The sequence below is a fragment of the Dendrobates tinctorius genome, unplaced genomic scaffold (genome assembly GCF_039654945.1).
Source record: "Dendrobates tinctorius isolate UK_male_01 unplaced genomic scaffold, ASM3965494v1 ptg000055l, whole genome shotgun sequence".
NCBI classification, from domain to species: Eukaryota; Metazoa; Chordata; class Amphibia; order Anura; family Dendrobatidae; genus Dendrobates; species Dendrobates tinctorius.
The window spans coordinates 2,071,537-2,096,512 of NW_027361723.1; the positions used below are offsets into that span (position 1 = coordinate 2,071,537).

Sequence of the window (24,976 nt, forward strand, 5' to 3'; positions counted from 1 at the left end):
CCAGAGCCAGCAGTGCCCACTGTGTATATATATCCGACCTGTGCCAGCAATGCCCCCTGCCAGAGCCAGCAGTGCCCACTGTGTATATATATCCGGCCTGTGCAAGCAATGCCCCCCACCAGAGCCAGCAGTGCCCACTGTGTATATATATCCGGCCTGTGCCAGCAATGCCCCCCGCCAGAGCCAGCAGTGCCCACTGTGTATATATATCCGGCCTGTGCCAGCAATGCCCCCCACCAGAGCCAGCAGTGCCCACTGTGTATATATATCTGGCCTGTGCAAGCAATGCCCCCACCACGCCAGAGCCAGCAGTGCCCACTGTGTATATATATCCGAACTGTGCCAGCAATGCCCCCCACCATAGCCACCAATGCCCACTGTGTATATATATTCGGCCTGTGCAAGCAATGCCCCCCACCAGAGCCAGCAGTGCCCACTGTGTATATATATCCGGCCTGTGCAAGCAATGCCCCCCACCAGAGCCAGCAGTGCCCACTGTGTATATATATCCGGCCTGTGCAAGCAATGCCCCCCACCAGAGCCAGCAGTGCCCACTGTGTATATATATCCAGCCTGTGCAAGCAATGCCCCCCCACCATAGCCACCAATGCCCACTGTGTATATATATCCGGCCTGTGAAAGCAATGCCCCCCACCAGAGCCAGCAGTGCCCAGTGTATATATATCCGGCTTGTGCCAGCAATTCCCCCCACCAGAGCCAGCAATGCCCCCCCCCACAAGAGCCAGCAGTGCCCACTGTGTATATATATCCGGCCTGTGCAAGCAATGCCCCCCACCAGAGCCAGCAGTGCCCACTGTGTATATATATCCGGCCTGTGCCAGCAATGCCCCCCACCAGAGCCAGCAGTGCCCACTGTGTATATATATCCGGCCTGTGCCAGCAATGCCCCCTGCCAGAGCCAGCAGTGCCCACTGTGTATATATATCTGGCCTGTGCAAGCAATGCCCCCCACCAGAGCCAGCAGTGCCCACTGTGTATATATATCCGGCCTGTGCCAGCAATGCCCCCCGCCAGAGCCAGCAGTGCCCACTGTGTATATATATCCGGCCTGTGCCAGCAATGCCCCCCACCAGAGCCAGCAGTGCCCACTGTGTATATATATCTGGCCAGTGCAAGCAATGCCCCCCACCATAGCCACCAATGCCCACTGTGTATATATATCCGGCCTGTGCAAGCAATGCCCCCCACCAGAGCCAGCAGTGCCCACTGTGTATATATATCCAGCCTGTGCCAGCAATGCCCCCCACCAGAGCCAGCAGTGCCCAGTGTATATATATCCGGCCTGTGCCAGCAATGCCCCCTGCCAGAGCCAGCAGTGCCCACTGTGTATATATATCCGGCCTGTGCAAGCAATGCCCCCCGCCAGAGCCAGCAGTGCCCACTGTGTATATATATCCGGCCTGTGCCAGCAATGCCCCCCGCCAGAGCCAGCAGTGCCCACTGTGTATATATATCCGGCCTGTGCCAGCAATGCCCCCCACCAGAGCTAGCAGTGCCCACTGTGTATATATATCTGGCCTGTGCAAGCAATGCCCCCACCACGCCAGAGCCAGCAGTGCCCACTGTGTATATATATCCGAACTGTGCCAGCAATGCCCCCCACCATAGCCACCAATGCCCACTGTGTATATATATCCGGCCTGTGCAAGCAATGCCCCCCACCAGAGCCAGCAGTGCCCATTGTGTATATATATCCGGCCTGTGCCAGCAATGCCCCCCACCAGAGCCAGCAGTGCCCAGTGTATATATATCCGGCTTGTGCCAGCAATGCCCCCCACCAGAGCCAGCAGTGCCCAGTGTATATATATCCGGCTTGTGCCAGCAATTCCCCCCACCAGAGCCAGCAGTGCCCCCCCCCCCACCAGAGCCAGCAGTGCCCACTGTGTATATATATATCCGGCCTGTGCAAGCAATGCCCCCCACCAGAGCCAGCAGTGCCCACTGTGTATATATATCCGGCCTGTGCAAGCAATGCCCCCCACCAGAGCCAGCAGTGCCCACTGTGTATATATATCCGGCCTGTGCAAGCAATGCCCCCCACCAGAGCCAGCAGTGCCCACTGTGTATATATATCCAGTCTGTGCCAGCAATGCCCCCCGCCAGAGCCAGCAGTGCCCACTGTGTATATATATCCGGCCTGTGCAAGCAATACCCCCCGCCAGAGCCAGCAGTGCCCACTGTGTATATATATCCGGCCTGTGCAAGCAATGCCCCCCACCAGAGCCAGCAGTGCCCACTGTGTATATATATCCGGCCTGTGCCAGCAATGCCCCCCGCCAGAGCCAGCAGTGCCCACTGTGTATATATATCCGGCCTGTGCCAGCAATGCCCCCCACCAGAGCCAGCAGTGCCCACTGTGTATATATATCTGGCCAGTGCAAGCAATGCCCCCCACCATAGCCACCAATGCCCACTGTGTATATATATCCGGCCTGTGCAAGCAATGCCCCCCACCAGAGCCAGCAGTGCCCACTGTGTATATATATCCGGCCTGTGCCAGCAATGCCCCCCACCAGAGCCAGCAGTGCCCAGTGTATATATATCCGGCCTGTGCCAGCAATGCCCCCTGCCAGAGCCAGCAGTGCCCACTGTGTATATATATCCGGCCTGTGCAAGCAATGCCCCCCACCAGAGCCAGCAGTGCCCACTGTGTATATATATCCGGCCTGTGCCAGCAATGCCCCCCGCCAGAGCCAGCAGTGCCCACTGTGTATATATATCCGGCCTGTGCCAGCAATGCCCCCCACCAGAGCTAGCAGTGCCCACTGTGTATATATATCTGGCCTGTGCAAGCAATGCCCCCACCACGCCAGAGCCAGCAGTGCCCACTGTGTATATATATCCGAACTGTGCCAGCAATGCCCCCCACCATAGCCACCAATGCCCACTGTGTATATATATCCGGCCTGTGCAAGCAATGCCCCCCACCAGAGCCAGCAGTGCCCACTGTGTATATATATCCGGCCTGTGCCAGCAATGCCCCCCACCAGAGCCAGCAGTGCCCAGTGTATATATATCCGGCTTGTGCCAGCAATTCCCCCCACCAGAGCCAGCAGTGCCCCCCCCCACCAGAGCCAGCAGTGCCCACTGTGTATATATATCCGGCCTGTGCAAGCAATGCCCCCCACCAGAGCCAGCAGTGCCCACTGTGTATATATATCCGGCCTGTGCAAGCAATGCCCCCCACCAGAGCCAGCAGTGCCCACTGTGTATATATATCCGGCCTGTGCAAGCAATGCCCCCCGCCAGAGCCAGCAGTGCCCACTGTGTATATATATCCGGCCTGGGCAAGCAATGCCCCCCGCCAGAGCCAGCAGTGCCCACTGTGTATATATATCCGGCCTGTGCAAGCAATGCCCCCCACCAGAGCCAGCAGTGCCCACTGTGTATATATATCCGAACTGTGCAAGCAATGCCCCCCACCAGAGCCAGCAGTGCCCACTGTGTATATATATCCGGCCTGTGCCAGCAATGCCCCCCACCAGAGCCAGCAGTGCCCACTGTGTATATATATCCGGCCTGTGCCAGCAATGCCCCCCGCCAGAGCCAGCAGTGCCCACTGTGTATATATATCCGGCCTGTGCCAGCAATGCCCCCGCCAGAGCCAGCAGTGCCCACTGTGTATATATATCCGGCCTGTGCCAGCAATGCCCCCTGCCAGAGCCAGCAGTGCCCACTGTGTATATATATCCGGCCTGTGCCAGCAATGCCCCCCGCCAGAGCCAGCAGTGCCCAGAGTGTGTGTGTGTGTACATATATATATATATATATATATACACACACATACAAACATATATACACATATACACACACACACACACACACACACACACACGGCCTGTGCCAGCAATGCCCCTCCTACGCCAGAGCCAGCAATGCCCCCCACTGAAACCAGTAATCCCCCCTGTCAGAGCCAGCAACAATGCACCTTGCCAGAGCCAGCAGTGCACCCTCGCCAGTGCCAGCAGTGCCCGTCCTATACATATGTCCGGGCTATGCCAGCAGTGCCCGTCCTGTACACATGTTCGGCCTGTCCCAGCAGTGCCCGTCCTGTGCACATGTTCGGCCTGTCCCAGCAGTGCCCGTCCTATACATATGTCCGGGCTATGCCAGCAGTGCCCGTCCTGTACACATGTTCGGCATGTCCCAGCAGTGCCCGTCCTGTGCACATGTTCGGCCTGTCCCAGCAGTGCCCGTCCTGTGCACATGTTCGGCATGTCCCAGCAGTGCCCGTCCTGTGCACATGTTCGGCCTGTCCCAGCAGTGCCCGTCCTGTGCACATGTTCGGTCTGTCCCAGCAGTGCCTGTCCTGTATATATCTCGGCCTGTGCCAGCAATGGCAGTCCTATAGGTAATATTCACGCTCTGGGCACCTCAGCCCCTGGCAGCACAGGCCACATTACTGCTCCATGCTGCTCCATCATACAGGACCATTAGGATAACGAGGTGATTGACAGCAGCTGACAGCCCAGCAGCGGTGTTACTCAGCTACTTAAAGGGGAAGTTCTGTTTCTTCTCCTCCAGAGGCTTCTTTCTCCGATAATAACTGGTCGCCATGGAGAACAATGTGCCCAGGTATGGTGTAAGGCCCCTGGTCCCGCCAGGCAAGTCTTGTATTCTGCAGCCCCCCCCCTATCCCCAAGCCGCCCTCTGTGCCCCTTTTTTTCTCCCTGACATCAAACTGAGCTTGTGCTGCTGCATAACATTGCAATAAGCAGGGCTGCAGTGTAAAGCATGGGGGACTGGAGGGCTCAGAAGTCCAGTAACTCCTCTCCCTGAGCAGGCAAACATTAAACCTTCAGCCGCCGCACAGAATGATCACATCCTCACACTGAGGCTAAGTTCACATGTAGCGGAATTCCCACAGAAGTTACCGCGAGAATTCCAGAATTCCATTCTGTGGGAAAATCGCATTTTAAATTCCCGCAAAAAAACTAGCGATTTGCAAGTGTAATTAGATTGCAGAATGCTAGCGGTTTCCAAGCGATCTGTAGCATCACTTGGAGAACTGATTGACAGGTTGGTCACACTCGTCACATAATGTTTGACGAGTATGACCAACTTTTTACTATTGAGGCTGCCTATGCGCATCAGTAGTAAAAAGATCTAATGTTAAAAACAAAAAAAAAAAAAAAAAATCGGGTTACGTTCCACCTTCCGACGTCCCGCACAGCGTCCCCAGGTCTCCGCGATGCTCGGGCAGGTCCCGTTCCCAGTGAAGCATTGCGGCAATGACCTTTGACATCAAGGTCTCGCGAGATCGCTCCAGCATCGCGAGACGCGACGTCAGCAAAGGTCATCGCAATACATTACTGGGAACGGGTGCTGCCGTGTGTATCGCTGAGGCCTGGGGACGCTGCGTGGGACGCCGGAAGGTGAATATAACCCGATTTTTTATTTTAATGCTTTTTACAGGGATATGGTACCCACAGCCCGAGGTCAGTCGCCTCTCCTCCGGACCGTGGGTATCGTCCACAAATGTTCTGCTTACTTTTTGCATGCTGGGCACAGCCACATGCGGATTCCACAAATTAATGAGCATGCTGCGTATTTTTCCGCGATGCGACTCCGCCGGGGGAAAATCCGCAGCATTAGCACAGCATTGCGGAATCCCATAGCATTGCATGGGATGCTGTTCTTTTGCGTTATCGCGGTAAAAACCGCCACAAAAAAAAACTGAACGTGTGAACGCAGCCTTAGGGTCCTAAGGAGATTCCAAAATAACCCTGAATCCCCCCACAAACAACACACAGGACCTCAGGTGACCCCCACATTAACCCCATCACCACCACCAGGAAGAGAATGACATTCACCCTTCACTGTTCAGAGCAAAAACAACCAGTTACTGCAAAGAACAGATCGCATTAACCCTTCTCTCTCCACACAGGTATACGATGCTGACGAGGCCCCGCATTAACCCTTCCCTCCCCTCACACAGGGATAAGATGCTGACGAGGCCCCGCATTAACCCTTCCTTTCCCTCACAGGTATAAGATGCTGACGAGGCCCCGTATTAACCCTTCTCTCTCCTCACAGATATAAGATGCTGACGTGGCACCGTATTAACCCTTCCCTCCCCTCACACAGGGGTAAGATGCTGACGAGGCCCCATATTAACCCTTCCCTTAACACAGGTGTAAGATGCTGACGAGGCCCAGTATTAACCCTCCCCTCACACAGGAGTAAGATGAGAACGAGATCCCGCATTAACCCTTCCCTCCCCTCACACGTGTAAGATGCTGACAAGGCCCCATATTAACCCTTCCCTCCCCTCACACAGGTATAAGATGCTGACGAGGCCCCGTATTAACCCTTCCCTCACACAGGTGTAAGATGCTGACGAGGCCCCATATTAACCCTTCCCTCACACAGGTGTAAGATGCTGACGAGGCCACGTATTAACCCTTCCCTCACAGGGATAAGATGCTGACGAGACCCCGTATTAACCGTTCCCTCCCCTCACACAGGGATAAGATGCTGACGAGGCCCCGCATTAACCCTTCCTTTCCCTCACAGGTATAAGATGCTGACGAGGCCCCGTATTAACCCTTCTCTCTCCTCACAGATATAAGATGCTGACGTGGCACCGTATTAACCCTTCCCTCCCCTCACACAGGGGTAAGATGCTGACGAGGCCCCGTATTAACCCTTCCCTTAACACAGGTGTAAGATGCTGACGAGGCCCAGTATTAACCCTCCCCTCACACAGGAGTAAGATGAGAACGAGATCCCGCATTAACCCTTCCCTCCCCTCACACGTGTAAGATGCTGACAAGGCCCCATATTAACCCTTCCCTCCCCTCACACAGGTATAAGATGCTGACGAGGCCCCGTATTAACCCTTCCCTCACACAGGTGTAAGATGCTGACGAGGCCCCATATTAACCCTTCCCTCACACAGGTGTAAGATGCTGACGAGGCCACGTATTAACCCTTTCTCACACAGGGATAAGATGGTGACGAGGCTCAGTATTAACCCTTCCCTCCCCTCACACAGGGATAAGATGCTGACGAGGCCCCGTATTAACCCTTCCCTCACAGGGATAAGATGCTGACGAGACCCCGTATTAACCCTTCCTTCCCCTCACACAGGGATAAGATGCTGACGAGGCCCTGTATTAACCCTTCCCTCCCCTCACACAGGTGTAAGGTGCTGACGAGGCCCCGTATTAACCCTTCCCTCCCCTCACACAGGTGTAAGATGCTGACGAGGCCCCGTATTAACCCTTCCCTCCCCTCACACAGGTGTAAAATGCTGACGAGGCCCAGTATTAACCCTTCCCTCCCCTCACACAGGTGTAAGATGCTGACGAGGCCCAGTATTAACCCTTCCCTCCCCTCACACAGGTGTAAGATGCTGACGAGGCCCAGTATTAACCCTTCCCTCCCCTCACACAGATGTAAGATGCTGACGAGGCCCGGTCTTAACCCTTCCTTCCCCTCACACAGGTATAAGATGCTGGGCCCCTTATTAACCCTTCCCTTCCCTCACACAGATGTAAGATGCTGACGAGACCCCTTATTAACCCTTTTCTCTCCTCACACACCTATAAGATGCTGAGGCCCCTTATTAACCCTTCCCTCCCCTCACCGGGGGTTTAAGATGCTGACGAGATCCCATATTAACCCTTCCTTCCCCTCACACAGGGATAAGATGCTGACGAGACCCCGTATTAACCCTTCCCTCTCCTCACACAGGTATAAGATGCTGATGATGCCTCGTAGTAACCCTTCCTTCCCCTCACACAGGTATAAGATGCTGAGGGCCCGTATTAACCCTTCCCACAAGTATAAGATGCTGAGGCCCCGTATTAACCCTTCCCTCTCCTCACACAGGTATAAGATGCTGATGATGCCTCGTAGTAACCCTTCCTTCCCCTCACACAGGTATAAGATGCTGAGGGCCCGTATTAACCCTTCCCACAAGTATAAGATGCTGAGGCCCCGTATTAACCCTTCCTTCCCCTCACACAGGGATAAGATGCTGACGAAACCCCGTATTAACCCTTCCCTCCCCTCACACAGGTGTAAAATGCTGACGAGGCCCAGTATTAACCCTTCCCTCCCCTCACACAGGTATAAGATGCTGATGAGGCCCCTTATTAACCCTTCCCTCCCCTCACACAGATGTAAGATGCTGACGAAACCCATTATTAACCCTTTTCTCTCCTCACAGGTATAAGATGCTGAGGCCCCTTATTAACCCTTCCCTCCCCTCACACAGGTATAAGATGCTGAGGCCCCTTATTAACCCTTCCCTCCCCTCACAGAGGGATAAGATGCTGACGAGATCCCATATTAACCCTTCCCTCTCCTCACACAGGTATAAGATGCTGATGAGGCCTCGTATTAACCCTTCCTTCCCCTCACACAGATATAAGATTCTGACGAGGCCCCGTATTAACCCTTCCCTCCCCTCACAGGTATAAGATGCTGAGGGCCCGTATTAACCCTTCCCACAAGTATAAGATGCTGAGGCCCCGCATTAACCCTTCCCTCCCCTCACACAGGTATAAGATGCTGACGAGACCCCGTATTAACCCTTCCTTCCCCTCACACAGGGATAAGATGCTGACGAGACCCCGTATTAACCCTTCCTTCCCCTCACACAGGGATAAGATGCTGACGAGACCCCGTATTAACCTTCCTTCCCACACAGGTGTAAGATGCTGACGAGACCCCGCATTAACCCTTCCTTCCCCTCACACAGGTATACGATGCTGAGGCCCCGTATTAACCCTTCCCTCCCCTCACACAGGGTATAAGATGCTGAGGCCTCGTATTAACCCTTCCCACAAGTATAAGATGCTGAGGACCCGTATTAACCCTTCCCTCCCCTCACACAGGTATAAGATGCTGACGAGACCCCGTATTAACCCTTCCTTCCCCTCACACAGGGATAAGATGCTGACGAGACCCCGTATTAACCCTTCCTTCCCCTCACACAGGTATAAGATGCTGACGAGACCCTGCATTAACCCTTCCTTCCCCTCACACAGGTATACGATGCTGACGAGACCCTGCATTAACCCTTCCTTCCCCTCACACAGGTATACGATGCTGACGAGACCCTGCATTAACCCTTCCTTCCCCTCACACGTGTAAGATGCTGAGGAGGCCCTGCATTAACCCTTCCCTCACACGTGTAAGATGCTGACGGGGCCCCGCATTAACCCTTCCTTCCCCTCACACAGGTGTAAGATGCTGACGAGACCCCGCATTAACCCTTCCTTCCCCTCACACAGGTATACGATGCTGAGGCCCCGTATTAACCCTTCCCTCCCCTCACACAGGGTATAAGATGCTGAGGCCTCGTATTAACCCTTCCCACAAGTATAAGATGCTGAGGACCCGTATTAACCCTTCCCTCCCCTCACACAGGTATAAGATGCTGACGAGACCCCGTATTAACCCTTCCTTCCCCTCACACAGGGATAAGATGCTGACGAGACCCCGTATTAACCCTTCCTTCCCCTCACACAGGTATAAGATGCTGACGAGACCCTGCATTAACCCTTCCTTCCCCTCACACAGGTATACGATGCTGACGAGACCCTGCATTAACCCTTCCTTCCCCTCACACAGGTATACGATGCTGACGAGACCCTGCATTAACCCTTCCTTCCCCTCACACGTGTAAGATGCTGAGGAGGCCCTGCATTAACCCTTCCCTCACACGTGTAAGATGCTGACGGGGCCCCGCATTAACCCTTCCTTCCCCTCACACAGGTATAAGATGCTGACGGGGTCCCGCATTAACCCTTCCCTCCCCTCACAGCTATAAGATGCTGAGGAGGCCGCCGTATTAACCCTTCCCTCCCCTCACAGCTATAAGATGCTGACGAGGCCCGTATTAACCCTTCCCTCCCCTCACACAGGGATAAGATGCTGACGAGACCCCGTATTAACCCTTCCTTCCCCTCACACAGCTATAAGATGCTGACGAGGCCCCGTATTAACCCTTTCCTCCCCTCACACATGCGGAGGATGCTGCGGTTACCTCTCCGCCATCTTCCCGGCGGTGCTGGTCGCTGGCTCCTCCGTTGCCGGTGGCCCCGGGGTCTCCGGGCCTGTGCTGAGGGTTAGGAGGGAGCTCGGGAGGCCATGAGGACGAGGCGGACGGATGTGGCGGAGGATGAGGCCGCCCGTCCCCCCCGCGAGCACCGACAGCCTCTCTCCTCTCTGTCAGGCAGCGGCGCCGCGCAGGCTCGCGTCCACGGGCAGTCACCTGCTGCTGAGCGCGTCCCCGAGCAGCGCGCCCCCGGGACAGCAGCAGGTGCGGGGCCGAGCGCGTCCGCTATTCACTGCGGTTCTTATCTGTGCGGTTATATCTGCGGTTATTTGTGGGGTTATACAGTGAAGGAAATAAGTGTTTGACCCCTTGTTTATTTTCTAAGTTTGCACACTGACAAAAACGTCAATATATATAGTAATATGGCCGCCCTTCTCCTCAGTGTGATATAGTTATATATATAGTAATATGGCCGCTCTTCTCCTCAGTGTGATATAGTAATATATATAGTAATATGGCCGCTCTTCTCCTCAGTGTGATATAGTAATATATATAATAATATGGCCGCTCTTCTCCTCAGTGTGATATAGTAATATATATAGTAATATGGCCGCCCTTCTCCTCAGTGTGATATAGTAATATATATAGTAATATGGCCGCTCTTCTCCTCAGTGATGATATAGTAATATATATAGTAATATGGCCGCCCTTCTCCTCAGTGTGATATAGTAATATATATAGTAATATGGTCGCCCTTCTCCTCAGTGTGATATAGTAATATATATAGTAATATGGCCGCCCTTCTCCTCACTGTGATATAGTAATATATATAGTAATATGGCCGCTCTTCTCCTCAGTGTGATATAGTAATATATATAGTAATATGGCCGCCCTTCTCCTCAGTGTGATATAGTAATATATATATAGTAATATGGCCGCTCTTCTCCTCAGTGTGATATAGTAATATATATAGTAATATGGCCGCCCTTCTCCTCAGTGTGATATAGTAATATATATATAGTAATATGGCCGCTCTTCTCCTCAGTGTGATATAGTAATATATATAGTAATATGGCCTCCCTACTCCTCAGTGTGATATAGTAATATATATAGTAATATGGCCGCTCTTCTCCTCAGTGTGATATAGTAATATATATAGTAATATGGCCGCTCTTCTCCTCAGTGTGATATAGTAATATATATAGTAATATGGCTGCCCTTCTCCTCAGTGTGATATAGTAATATATATAGTAATATGGCCGCCCTTCTCCTCAGTGTGATATAGTAATATATATAGTAATATGGACACTCTTCTCCTCAGTGTGATATAGTAATATATATAGTAATATGGCCGCTCTTCTCCTCAGTGTGATATAGTAATATATATAGTAATATGGCCGCTCTTCTCCTCAGTGTGATATAGTAATATATATAGTAATATGGCCGCTCTTCTCCTCAGTGTGATATAGTAATATATATAGTAATATGGCCGCTCTTCTCCTCAGTGTGATATAGTAATATATATAGTAATATGGCCGCTCTTCTCCTCAGTGTGATATAGTAATATATATAGTAATATGGCCGCCCTTCTCCTCAGTGTGATATAGTAATATATATAGTAATATGGCCGCTCTTCTCCTCAGTGTGATATAGTAATATATATAGTAATATGGCCTCCCTACTCCTCAGTGTGATATAGTAATATATATAGTAATATGGCCGCTCTTCTCCTCAGTGTGATATAGTAATATATATAGTAATATGGCCGCTCTTCTCCTCAGTGTGATATAGTAATATATATAGTAATATGGCCGCCCTTCTCCTCAGTGTGATATAGTAATATATATAGTAATATGGCCGCTCTTCTCCTCAGTGTGATATAGTAATATATATAGTAATATGGCCGCTCTTCTCCTCAGTGTGATATAGTAATATATATAGTAATATGGCCTCCCTACTCCTCAGTGTGATATAGTAATATATATAGTAATATGGTCGCTCTTCTCCTCAGTGTGATATAGTAATATATATAGTAATATGGTCGCCCTTCTCCTCAGTGTGATATAGTAATATATATATAGTAATATGGCTGCCCTTCTCCTCAGTGTGATATAGTAATATATATAGTAATATGGCCGCTCTTCTCCTAAGTGTGATATAGTAATATATATAGTAATATGGCTGCCCTTCTCCTCAGTGTGATATAGTAATATATATAGTAATATGGCCGCCCTTCTCCTCAGTGTGATATAGTAATATGGCCGCTCTTCTCCTCAGTGTGATATAGTAATATGGCCGCCCTTCTCCTCAGTGTGATATAGTAATATATATAGTAATATGGCCGCCCTTCTCCTCAGTGTGATATAGTAATATATATAGTAATATGGCCGCTCTTCTCCTCAGTGTGATATAGTAATATATATAGTAATATGGCCGCCCTTCTCCTCAGTGTGATATAGTAATATATATAGTAATATGGCCGCTCTTCTCCTCAGTGTGATATAGTAATATATATAGTAATATGGCCGCCCTTCTCCTCAGTGTGATATAGTAATATATATAGTAATATGGCCGCTCTTCTCCTAAGTGTGATATAGTAATATATATAGTAATATGGCCGCCCTTCTCCTCAGTGTGATATAGTAATATATATATAGTAATATGGCCGCCCTTCTCCTCAGTGTGATGTAGTAATATATATAGTAATATGGCCGCTCTTCTCCTCAGTGTGATATAGTAATATATATAGTAATATGGCCGCCCTTCTCCTCAGTGTGATATAGTAATATATATAGTAATATGGCCGCTCTTCTCCTAAGTGTGATATAGTAATATATATAGTAATATGGCCGCTCTTCTCCTCAGTGTGATATAGTAATATATATAGTAATATGGCCGCCCTTCTCCTCAGTGTGATATAGTAATATATATATAGTAATATGGCCGCCCTTCTCCTCAGTGTGATGTAGTAATATATATAGTAATATGGCCGCTCTTCTCCTCAGTGTGATATAGTAATATATATAGTAATATGGCCGCCCTTCTCCTCAGTGTGATATAGTAATATATATAGTAATATGGCCGCTCTTCTCCTAAGTGTGATATAGTAATATATATAGTAATATGGCCGCTCTTCTCCTCAGTGTGATATAGTAATATATATAGTAATATGGCCGCCCTTCTCCTCAGTGTGATATAGTAATATATATAGTAATATGGCCGCCCTTCTCCTCAGTGTGATATAGTAATATATATAGTAATATGGCCGCTCTTCTCCTCAGTGTGATATAGTAATATATATAGTAATATGGCCGCTCTTCTCCTCAGTGTGATATAGTAATATATATAGTAATATGGCCGCCCTTCTCCTCAGTGTGATATAGTAATATATATAGTAATATGGCCGCTCTTCTCCTCAGTGTGATATAGTAATATATATAGTAATATGGCTGCCCTTCTCCTCAGTGTGATATAGTAATATATATAGTAATATGGCCGCTCTTCTCCTAAGTGTGATATAGTAATATATATAGTAATATGGCTGCCCTTCTCCTCAGTGTGATATAGTAATATATATAGTAATATGGCCGCTCTTCTCCTCAGTGTGATATAGTAATATATATAGTAATATGGCCGCCCTTCTCCTCAGTGTGATATAGTAATATATATAGTAATATGGCCGCTCTTCTCCTAAGTGTGATATAGTAATATATATAGTAATATGGCCGCCCTTCTCCTCAGTGTGATATAGTAATATATATAGTAATATGGCCGCCCTTCTCCTCAGTGTGATATAGTAATATATATATAGTAATATGGCCGCCCTTCTCCTCAGTGTGATGTAGTAATATATATAGTAATATGGCCGCTCTTCTCCTCAGTGTGATATAGTAATATATATAGTAATATGGCCGCTCTTCTCCTCAGTGTGATATAGTAATATATATAGTAATATGGCCGCCCTTCTCCTCAGTGTGATATAGTAATATATATAGTAATATGGCCGCTCTTCTCCTAAGTGTGATATAGTAATATATATAGTAATATGGCCGCTCTTCTCCTCAGTGTGATATAGTAATATATATAGTAATATGGCCGCCCTTCTCCTCAGTGTGATATAGTAATATATATAGTAATATGGCCGCCCTTCTCCTCAGTGTGATATAGTAATATATATAGTAATATGGCCGCTCTTCTCCTCAGTGTGATATAGTAATATATATAGTAATATGGCCGCTCTTCTCCTCAGTGTGATATAGTAATATATATAGTAATATGGCCGCCCTTCTCCTCAGTGTGATATAGTAATATATATAGTAATATGGCCGCTCTTCTCCTAAGTGTGATATAGTAATATATATAGTAATATGGCCGCTCTTCTCCTCAGTGTGATATAGTAATATATATAGTAATATGGCCGCCCTTCTCCTCAGTGTGATATAGTAATATATATAGTAATATGGCCGCCCTTCTCCTCAGTGTGATATAGTAATATATATAGTAATATGGCCGCTCTTCTCCTCAGTGTGATATAGTAATATATATAGTAATATGGCCGCTCTTCTCCTCAGTGTGATATAGTAATATATATAGTAATATGGCCGCTCTTCTCCTCAGTGTGATATAGTAATATATATAGTAATATGGCCGCCCTTCTCCTCAGTGTGATATAGTAATATATATAGTAATATGGCCGCTCTTCTCCTAAGTGTGATATAGTAATATATAGTAATATGGCCGCTCTTCTCCTCAGTGTGATATAGTAATATATATAGTAATATGGCCGCTCTTCTCCTCAGTGTGATATAGTAATATATATAGTAATATGGCGGCTCTTCGCCTCAGTGTGATATAGTAATATATATAGTAATATGGCCGCTCTTCTCCTCAGTGTGATATAGTAATATATATAGTAATATGGCCGCCCTTCTCCTCAGTGTGATATAGTAATATATATAGTAATATGGCCGCTCTTCTCCTAAGTGTGATATAGTAATATATAGTAATATGGCCGCTCTTCTCCTCAGTGTGATATAGTAATATATATAGTAATATGGCCGCCCTTCTCCTCAGTGTGATATAGTAATATATATAGTAATATGGCCGCCCTTCTCCTCAGTGTGATATAGTAATATATATAGTAATATGGCCGCTCTTCTCCTAAGTGTGATATAGTAATATATAGTAATATGGCCGCTCTTCTCCTCAGTGTGATATAGTAATATATATAGTAATATGGCCGCTCTTCTCCTCAGTGTGATATAGTAATATATATAGTAATATGGCCGCTCTTCTCCTCAGTGTGATATAGTAATATATATAGTAATATGGCCGCCCTTCTCCTCAGTGTGATATAGTAATATATATAGTAATATGGCCGCTCTTCTCCTAAGTGTGATATAGTAATATATAGTAATATGGCCGCTCTTCTCCTCAGTGTGATATAGTAATATATATAGTAATATGGCCGCTCTTCTCCTAAGTGTGATATAGTAATATATAGTAATATGGCCGCTCTTCTCCTCAGTGTGATATAGTAATATATATAGTAATATGGCCGCCCTTCTCCTCAGTGTGATATAGTAATATATATAGTAATATGGCCGCTCTTCTCCTCAGTGTGATATAGTAATATATATAGTAATATGGCCGCCCTTCTCCTCAGTGTGATATGGTAATATATATAGTAATATGGCCGCCCTTCTCCTCAGTGTGATATAGTAATATATATAGTAATATGGCCGCCCTTCTCCTCAGTGTGATATAGTAATATATATAGTAATATGGCCGCTCTTCTCCTCAGTGTGATATAGTAATATATATAGTAATATGGCCGCCCTTCTCCTCAGTGTGATATGGTAATATATATAGTAATATGGCCGCCCTTCTCCTCAGTGTGATATGGTAATATATATAGTAATATGGCCGCTCTTCTCCTCAGTGTGATATAGTAATATATATAGTAATATGGCAGCCCTTCTCCTCAGTGTGATATGGTAATATATATAGTAATATGGCCGCCCTTCTCCTCAGTGTGATATAGTAATATATATAGTAATATGGCCGCTCTTCTCCTAAGTGTGATATAGTAATATATAGTAATATGGCCGCCCTTCTCCTCACTGTGATATAGTAATATATATAGTAATATGGCCGGCCTTCTCCTCAGTGTGATATAGTAATATATATAGTAATATGGCCGCCCTTCTCCTCAGTGTGATATAGTAATATATATAGTAATATGGCCGCTCTTCTCCTAAGTGTGATATAGTAATATATAGTAATATGGCCGCCCTTCTCCTCACTGTGATATAGTAATATATATAGTAATATGGTCGCCCTTCTCCTCAGTGTGATATAGTAATATATATATAGTAATATAGCCGCCCTTCTCCTCAGTGTGATATAGTAATATATATATAGTAATATGACCGCCCTTCTCCTCAGTGTGATATAGTAATATATATAGTAATATGGCCGCCCTTCTCCTCAGTGTGATATAGTAATATATATAGTAATATGGCCGCTCTTCTCCTCAGTGTGATATAGTAATATATATATAGTAATATAGCCGCCCTTCTCCTCAGTGTGATATAGTAATATATATAGTAATATGGCCGCCCTTCTCCTCAGTGTGATATAATAATATATATATAGTAATATGACCGCCCTTCTCCTCAGTGTGATATAGTAATATATATAGTAATATGGCCGCCCTTCTCCTCAGTGTGATATAATAATATATATATAGTAATATGGCCGCCCTTCTCCTCAGTGTGATATAGTAATATATATAGTAATATGGCGCCCTTCTCCTCAGTGTGATATAGTAATATATATAGTAATATGGCCGCTCTTCTCCTCAGTGTGATATAGTAATATATATATAGTAATATGGCCGCTCTTCTCCTCAGTGTGATATAGTAATATATATAATAATATGGCCGCCCTTCTCCTCAGTGTGATATAGTAATATATATAGTAATATGGCCGCTCTTCTCCTCAGTGTGATATAGTAATATATATAGTAATATGGCCGCCCTTCTCCTCAGTGATGATATAGTAATATATATAGTAATATGGCTGCCCTTCTCCTCAGTGTGATATAGTAATATATATAGTAATATGGTCGCCCTTCTCCTCAGTGTGATATAGTAATATATATAGTAATATGGTCGACCTTCTCCTCAGTGTGATATAGTAATATATATAGTAATATGGCCGCTCTTCTCCTCAGTGTGATATAGTAATATATATAGTAATATGGCCGCTCTTCTCCTCAGTGTGATATAGTAATATATATAGTAATATGGCCGCTCTTCTCCTAAGTGTGATATAGTAATATATAGTAATATGGCCGCTCTTCTCCTCAGTGTGATATAGTAATATATATAGTAATATGGCCGCCCTTCTCCTCAGTGTGATATAGTAATATATATAGTAATATGGCCGCTCTTCTCCTCAGTGTGATATAGTAATATATATAGTAATATGGCCGCCCTTCTCCTCAGTGTGATATAGTAATATATATAGTAATATGGCCGCTCTTCTCCTAAGTGTGATATAGTAATATATAGTAATATGGCCGCCCTTCTCCTCACTGTGATATAGTAATATATATAGTAATATGGCCGGCCTTCTCCTCAGTGTGATATAGTAATATATATAGTAATATGGCCGCCCTTCTCCTCAGTGTGATATAGTAATATATATAGTAATATGGCCGCTCTTCTCCTAAGTGTGATATAGTAATATATAGTAATATGGCCGCCCTTCTCCTCACTGTGATATAGTAATATATATAGTAATATGGTCGCCCTTCTCCTCAGTGTGATATAGTAATATATATATAGTAATATAGCCGCCCTTCTCCTCAGTGTGATATAGTAATATATATATAGTAATATGACCGCCCTTCTCCTCAGTGTGATATAGTAATATATATAGTAATATGGCCGCCCTTCTCCTCAGTGTGATATAGTAATATATATAGTAATATGGCCGCTCTTCTCCTCAGTGTGATATAGTAATATATATATAGTAATATAGCCGCCCTTCTCCTCAGTGTGATATAGTAATATATATAGTAATATGGCCGCCCTTCTCCTCAGTGTGATATAATAATATATATATAGTAATATGACCGCCCTTCTCCTCAGTGTGATATAGTAATATATATAGTAATATGGCCGCCCTTCTCCTCAGTGTGATATAATAATATATATATAGTAATATGGCCGCCCTTCTCCTCAGTGTGATATAGTAATATATATAGTAATATGGCGCCCTTCTCCTCAGTGTGATATAGTAATATATATAGTAATATGGCCGCTCTTCTCCTCAGTGTGATATAGTAATATATATATAGTAATATGGCCGCTCTTCTCCTCAGTGTGATATAGTAATATATATAATAATATGGCCGCCCTTCTCCTCAGTGTGATATAGTAATATATATAGTAATATGGCCGCTCTTCTCCTCAGTGTGATATAGTAATATATATAGTAATATGGCCGCCCTTCTCCTCAGTGTGATATAGTAATATATATAGTAATATGGCCGCTCTTCTCCTCAGTGTGATATAGTAATATATATAGTAATATGGCCGCCCTTCTCCTCAGTGATGATATAGTAATATATATAGTAATATGGCTGCCCTTCTCCTCAGTGTGATATAGTAATATATATAGTAATATGGCCGCCCTTCTCCTCAGTGTGATATAGTAATATATATAGTAATATGGTCGCCCTTCTCCTCAGTGTGATATAGTAATATATATATAGTAATATGGCCGCCCTTCTCCTCAGTGTGATATAGTAATATATATAGTAATATGGCCACCCTTCTCCTCAGTGTGATATAGTAATATATATAGTAATATGGCCGCCCTTCTCCTCAGTGTGATATAGTAATATATATAGTAATATGGCCGTCCTTCTCCTCAGTGTGATATAGTAATATATATAGTAATATGGTCGCCCTTCTCCTCAGTGTGATATAGTAATATGGCCGCCCTTCTCCTCAGTGTGATATAGTAATATATATAGTAATATGGCTGCCCTTCTCCTCAGTGTGATATAGTAATATATATAGTAATATGGTCGCCCTTCTCCTCAGTGTGATATAGTAATATATATATATAGTAATATGGCCGCCCTTCTCCTCAGTGTGATATAGTAATATATATAGTAATATGGCCGCCCTTCTCCTCAGTGTGATATAGTAATATATATAGTAATATGGCCGCCCTTCTCCTCAGTGTGATATAGTAATATATATAGTAATATGGCCGCTCTTCTCCTCAGTGATGATATAGTAATATATATAGTAATATGGACGCCCTTCTCCTCAGTGTGATATAGTAATATATATAGTAATATGGCCGCTCTTCTCCTCAGTGATGATATAGTAATATATATAGTAATATGGACGCCCTTCTCCTCAGTGTGATATAGTAATATATATATAGTAATATGGCCGCTCTTCTCCTCACTGTGATATAGTAATATATATAGTAATATGGCCGCTCTTCTCCTCAGTGATGATATAGTAATATATATAGTAATATGGACGCCCTTCTCCTCAGTGTGATATAGTAATATATATATAGTAATATGGCCGCCCTTCTCCTCAGTGTGATACAGTAATATATATAGTAATATGGCCGCCCTTCTCCTCAGTGTGATATAGTAATATATATAGTAATATGGCCGCCCTTCTCCTCAGTGTGATATAGTAATATATATAGTAATATGGCCGCCCTCAGTGTGATATAGTAATATATATAGTAATATGGCCGCTCTTCTCCTCAGTGTGATATAGTAATATATATAGTAATATGGCCGCTCTTCTCCTCAGTGATGATATAGTAATATATATAGTAATATGGCCGCCCTTCTCCTCAGTGTGATATAGTAATATATATAGTAATATGGCCGCTCTTCTCCTCAGTGATGATATAGTAATATATATAGTAATATGGACGCCCTTCTCCTCAGTGTGATATAGTAATATATATATAGTAATATGGCCGCTCTTCTCCTCACTGTGATATAGTAATATATATAGTAATATGGCCGCCCTTCTCCTCAGTGTGATATAGTAATATATATAGTAATATGGCCGCTCTTCTCCTCAGTGATGATATAGTAATATATATAGTAATATGGACGCCCTTCTCCTCAGTGTGATATAGTAATATATATATAGTAATATGGCCGCCCTTCTCCTCAGTGTGATATAGTAATATATATAGTAATATGGATGCCCTTCTCAGTGTGATATAGTAATATATATATAGTAATATGGCCGCCCTTCTCCTCAGTGTGATATAGTAATATATAAAGTAATATGGCCGCCCTTCTCCTCAGTGTGATATAGTAATATATATAGTAATATGGCCGCCCTTCTCCTCAGTGTGATATAGTAATATATATAGTAATATGGACGCCCTTCTCCTCAGTGTGATATAGTAATATATATATAATAATATGGCCGCCCTTCTCCTCAGTGTGATATAGTAATATATATATAGTAATATGGCCGCCCTTCTCCTCTGTGTGATATAGTAATATAAATAGTAATATGGACGCCCTTCTCCTCAGTGTGATATAGTAATATATATATAGTAATATGGCCGCCCTTCTCCTCAGTGTGATATAGTAATATATATATAGTAATATGGCCGCCCTTCTCCTCAGTGATGATATAGTAATATATATAGTAATATGGCCGCCCTTCTCCTCAGTGTGATATAGTAATATATATAGTAATATGGCCGCCCTTCTCCTCAGTGTGATATAGTAATATATATAGTAATATGGCCGCTCTTCTCCTCAGTGATGATATAGTAATATATATAGTAATATGGCCGCCCTTCTCCTCAGTGTGATATAGTAATATATATATATAGTAATATGGCCGCCCTTCTCCTCAGTGTGATATAGTAATATATATAGTAATATGGACGCCCTTCTCCTCAGTGTGATATAGTAATATATATATAGTAATATGGCCGCCCTTCTCCTCAGTGTGATATAGTAATATATATAGTAATATGGCCGCCCTTCTCCTCAGTGTGATATAGTAATATATATAGTAATATGGCCGCCCTTCTCCTCAGTGTGATATAGTAATATATATAGTAATATGGACGCCCTTCTCCTCAGTGTGATATAGTAATATATATATAGTAATATGGCCGCCCTTCTCCTCAGTGTGATATAGTAATATATATATAGTAATATGGCCGCCCTTCTCCTCAGTGTGATATAGTAATATATATAGTAATATGGATGCCCTTCTCCTCAGTGTGATATAGTAATATATATATAGTAATATGGCCGCCCTTCTCCTCAGTGTGATATAGTAATATATATATAGTAATATGGCCGCCCTTCTCCTCAGTGATGATATAGTAATATATATAGTAATATGGCCGCCCTTCTCCTCAGTGTGATATAGTAATATATATAGTAATATGGCCGCCCTTCTCCTCAGTGTGATATAGAAATATATATAGTAATATGGCCGCCCTTCTCCTCAGTGTGATATAGTAATATATATAGTAATATGGCCGCCCTTCTCCTCAGTGTGATATAGTAATATATATAGTAATATGGCCGCCCTTCTCCTCAGTGTGATATAGTAATATATATAGTAATATGGCCGCCCTTCTCCTCAGTGTGATATAGTAATATATATAGTAATATGGCCACCCTTCTCCTCAGTGTGATATAGTAATATATATAGTAATATGGCCGCCCTTCTCCTCAGTGTGATATAGTAATATATATAGTAATATGGACGCCCTTCTCCTCAGTGTGATATAGTAATATATATATAGTAATATGGCCGCCCTTCTCCTCGGTGTGATATAGTAATATATATAGTAATATGGCCGCCCTTCTCAGTGTGATATAGTAATATGGCCGCCCTTCTCCTCAGTGTGATATAGTAATATGGCCGCCCTTCTCCTCAGTGTGATATAGTAATATATATAGTAATATGGCCGCCCTTCTCCTCAGTGTGATATAGTAATATATATATAGTAATATGGCCGCCCTTCTCCTCAGTTGATATAGTAATATATATATAGTAATATGGCCGCCCTTCTCCTCAGTGTGATATAGTAATATGGCCGCCCTTCTCCTCAGTGTGATATAGTAATATATATAGTAATATGGCCGCCCTTCTCCTCAGTGATGATATAGTAATATATAGTAATATGGCCGCCCTTCTCCTCAGTGTGATATAGTAATATATATAGTAATATGGGCGCCCTTCTCCTCAGTGTGATATAGTAATATATATATAGTAATATGGCCGCCCTTCTCCTCAGTGTGATATAGTAATATATATAGTAATATGGCCGCCCTTCTCCTCAGTGTGATATAGTAATATATATAGTAATATGGCCGCCCTTCTCCTCAGTGATGATATAGTAATATATAGTAATATGGCTGCCCTTCTCCTCAGTGTGATATAGTAATATATATAGTAATATGGCCTCCCTTCTCCTCAGTGTGATATAGTAATATATATATAGTAATATGGCCGCCCTTCTCCTCAGTGTGATATAGTAATATATATAGTAATATGGCCGCCCTTCTCCTCAGTGATGATATAGTAATATATAGTAATATGGCCGCCCTTCTCCTCAGTGTGATATAGTAATATATATAGTAATATGGCCGCCCTTCTCCTCAGTGTGATATAGTAATATATATAGTAATATGGCCGCCCTTCTCCTCAGTGTGATATAGTAATATATATATAGTAATATGGCCGCCCTTCTCCTCAGTGTGATATAGTAATATATATAGTAATATGGCCGCCCTTCTCCTCAGTGATGATATAGTAATATATAGTAATATGGCCGCCCTTCTCCTCAGTGTGATATAGTAATATATATATAGTAATATGGCCGCCCTTCTCCTCAGTGTGATATAGTAAAATATATAGTAATATGGCCGCCCTTCTCCTCAGTGTGATATAGTAATATATATAGTAATATGGCCGCCCTTCTCCTCAGTGATGATATAGTAATATATAGTAATATGGCCGCCCTTCTCCTCAGTGTGATATAGTAATATATATAGTAATATGGCCGCCCTTCTCCTCAGTGTGATATAGTAATATATATATATATAGTAATATGGCCGTCCTTCTCCTCAGTGTGATATAGTAATATATATAGTAATATGGCCGCCCTTCTCCTCAGTGTGATATAGTAATATATATAGTAATATGGCGCTCTTCTCCTCAGTGTGATATAGTAATATATATAGTAATATAGCCGCCCTTCTCCTCAGTGTGATATAGTAATATATATAGTAATATGGCCGCCCTTCTCCTCAGTGTGATATAGTAATATATATAGTAATATGGCCGCCCTTCTCCTCAGTGTGATATAGTAATATATATAGTAATATGGCCGCTCTTCTCCTCAGTGTGAGATAGTAATATATATAGTAATATAGCCGCCCTTTTCCTCAGTGTGATATAGTAATATATATAGTAATATGGCCGCCCTTCTCCTCAGTGTGATATAGTAATATATATAGTAATATGGCGGCCCTTCTCCTCAGTGTGATATAGTAATATATATAGTAATATGGCCGCCCTTCTCCTCAGTGTGATATAGTAATATATATAGTAATATGGCCGCCCTTCTCCTCAGTGTGATATAGTAATATATATAGTAATATGGCCGCCCTTCTCAGTGATGATATAGTAATATATATAGTAATATGGCCGCCCCTCTCCTCAGTGTGATATAGTAATATATATAGTAATATGGCCGCCCTTCTCCTCAGTGTGATATAGTAATATATATAGTAATATGGACGCCCTTCTCCTCAGTGTGATATAGTAATATATATAGTAATATGGCCGCCCTTCTCCTCAGTGTGATATAGTAATATATATATAGTAATATGGCCGCCCTTCTCCTCAGTGTGATATAGTAATATATATAGTAATATAGCCGCCCTTCTCAGTGATGATATAGTAATATATATAGTAATATGGCCGCCCTTCTCCTCAGTGTGATATAGTAATATATATATAGTAATATGGCCGCCCTTCTCCTCAGTGTGATATAGTAATATATATAGTAATATAGCCGCCCTTCTCAGTGATGATATAGTAATATATATAGTAATATGGCCGCCCTTCTCCTCAGTGTGATATAGTAATATATATATAGTAATATGGCCGCCCTCCTCCTCAGTGTGATATAGTAATATATATAGTAATGTGGCCGCCCTTCTCCTCAGTGTGATATAGTAATATATATAGTAATATAGCCGCCCTTCTCAGTGATGATATAGTAATATATATAGTAATATGGCCGCCTTTCTCCTCAGTGTGATATAGTAATATATATATAGTAATATGGCCGCCCTCCTCCTCAGTGTGATATAGTAATATATATAGTAATATGGCCGCCCTTCTCCTCAGTGTGATATAGTAATATATATATAGTAATATGGCCGCCCTTCTCCTCAGTGTGATATAGTAATATATATAGTAATATGGACGCCCTTCTCCTCAGTGATGATGTACTAATATATATAGTAATATGGCCGCCCTTCTCCTCAGTGTGATATAGTAATATATATATAGTAATATGGCCGCCCTTCTCCTCAGTGTGATATAGTAATATATAAATAGTAATATGGCCGTCCTTCTCCTCAGTGTGATATAGTAATATATATAGTAATATGGCCGCCCTTCTCAGTGATGATATAGTAATATATATAGTAATATGGCCGCCCTTCTCCTCAGTGATGATATAGTAATATATATAGTAATATGGCCGCCCTTCTCCTCAGTGTGATATAGTAATATATATATAGTAATATGGCTGCCCTTCTCCTCAGTGTGATATAATAATATATATATAGTAATATGGCCGCCCTTCTCCTCAGTGTGATAT

The 24,976-nt window shown here is 43.7% G+C and overlaps 1 protein-coding gene across 2 annotated transcripts in view; it reads right to left on the reverse strand.

Moving 5' to 3' along the window:
- The window catches only part of ARHGAP39 (Rho GTPase activating protein 39), a 232,103-nt gene extending 221,845 nt beyond the window's left edge, over positions 1-10,258 (reverse strand). For both annotated transcript variants that reach the window (XM_073577262.1, XM_073577261.1), the window contains exon 1: positions 10,022-10,258. In XM_073577262.1, coding sequence (XP_073433363.1) covers positions 10,022-10,032 — 11 coding nt within the window. In that variant the 5' untranslated portion in view covers positions 10,033-10,258. The remainder of the gene's footprint in view (positions 1-10,021) is intronic.
- Between the last annotated feature and the right edge of the window lie 14,718 nt (positions 10,259-24,976).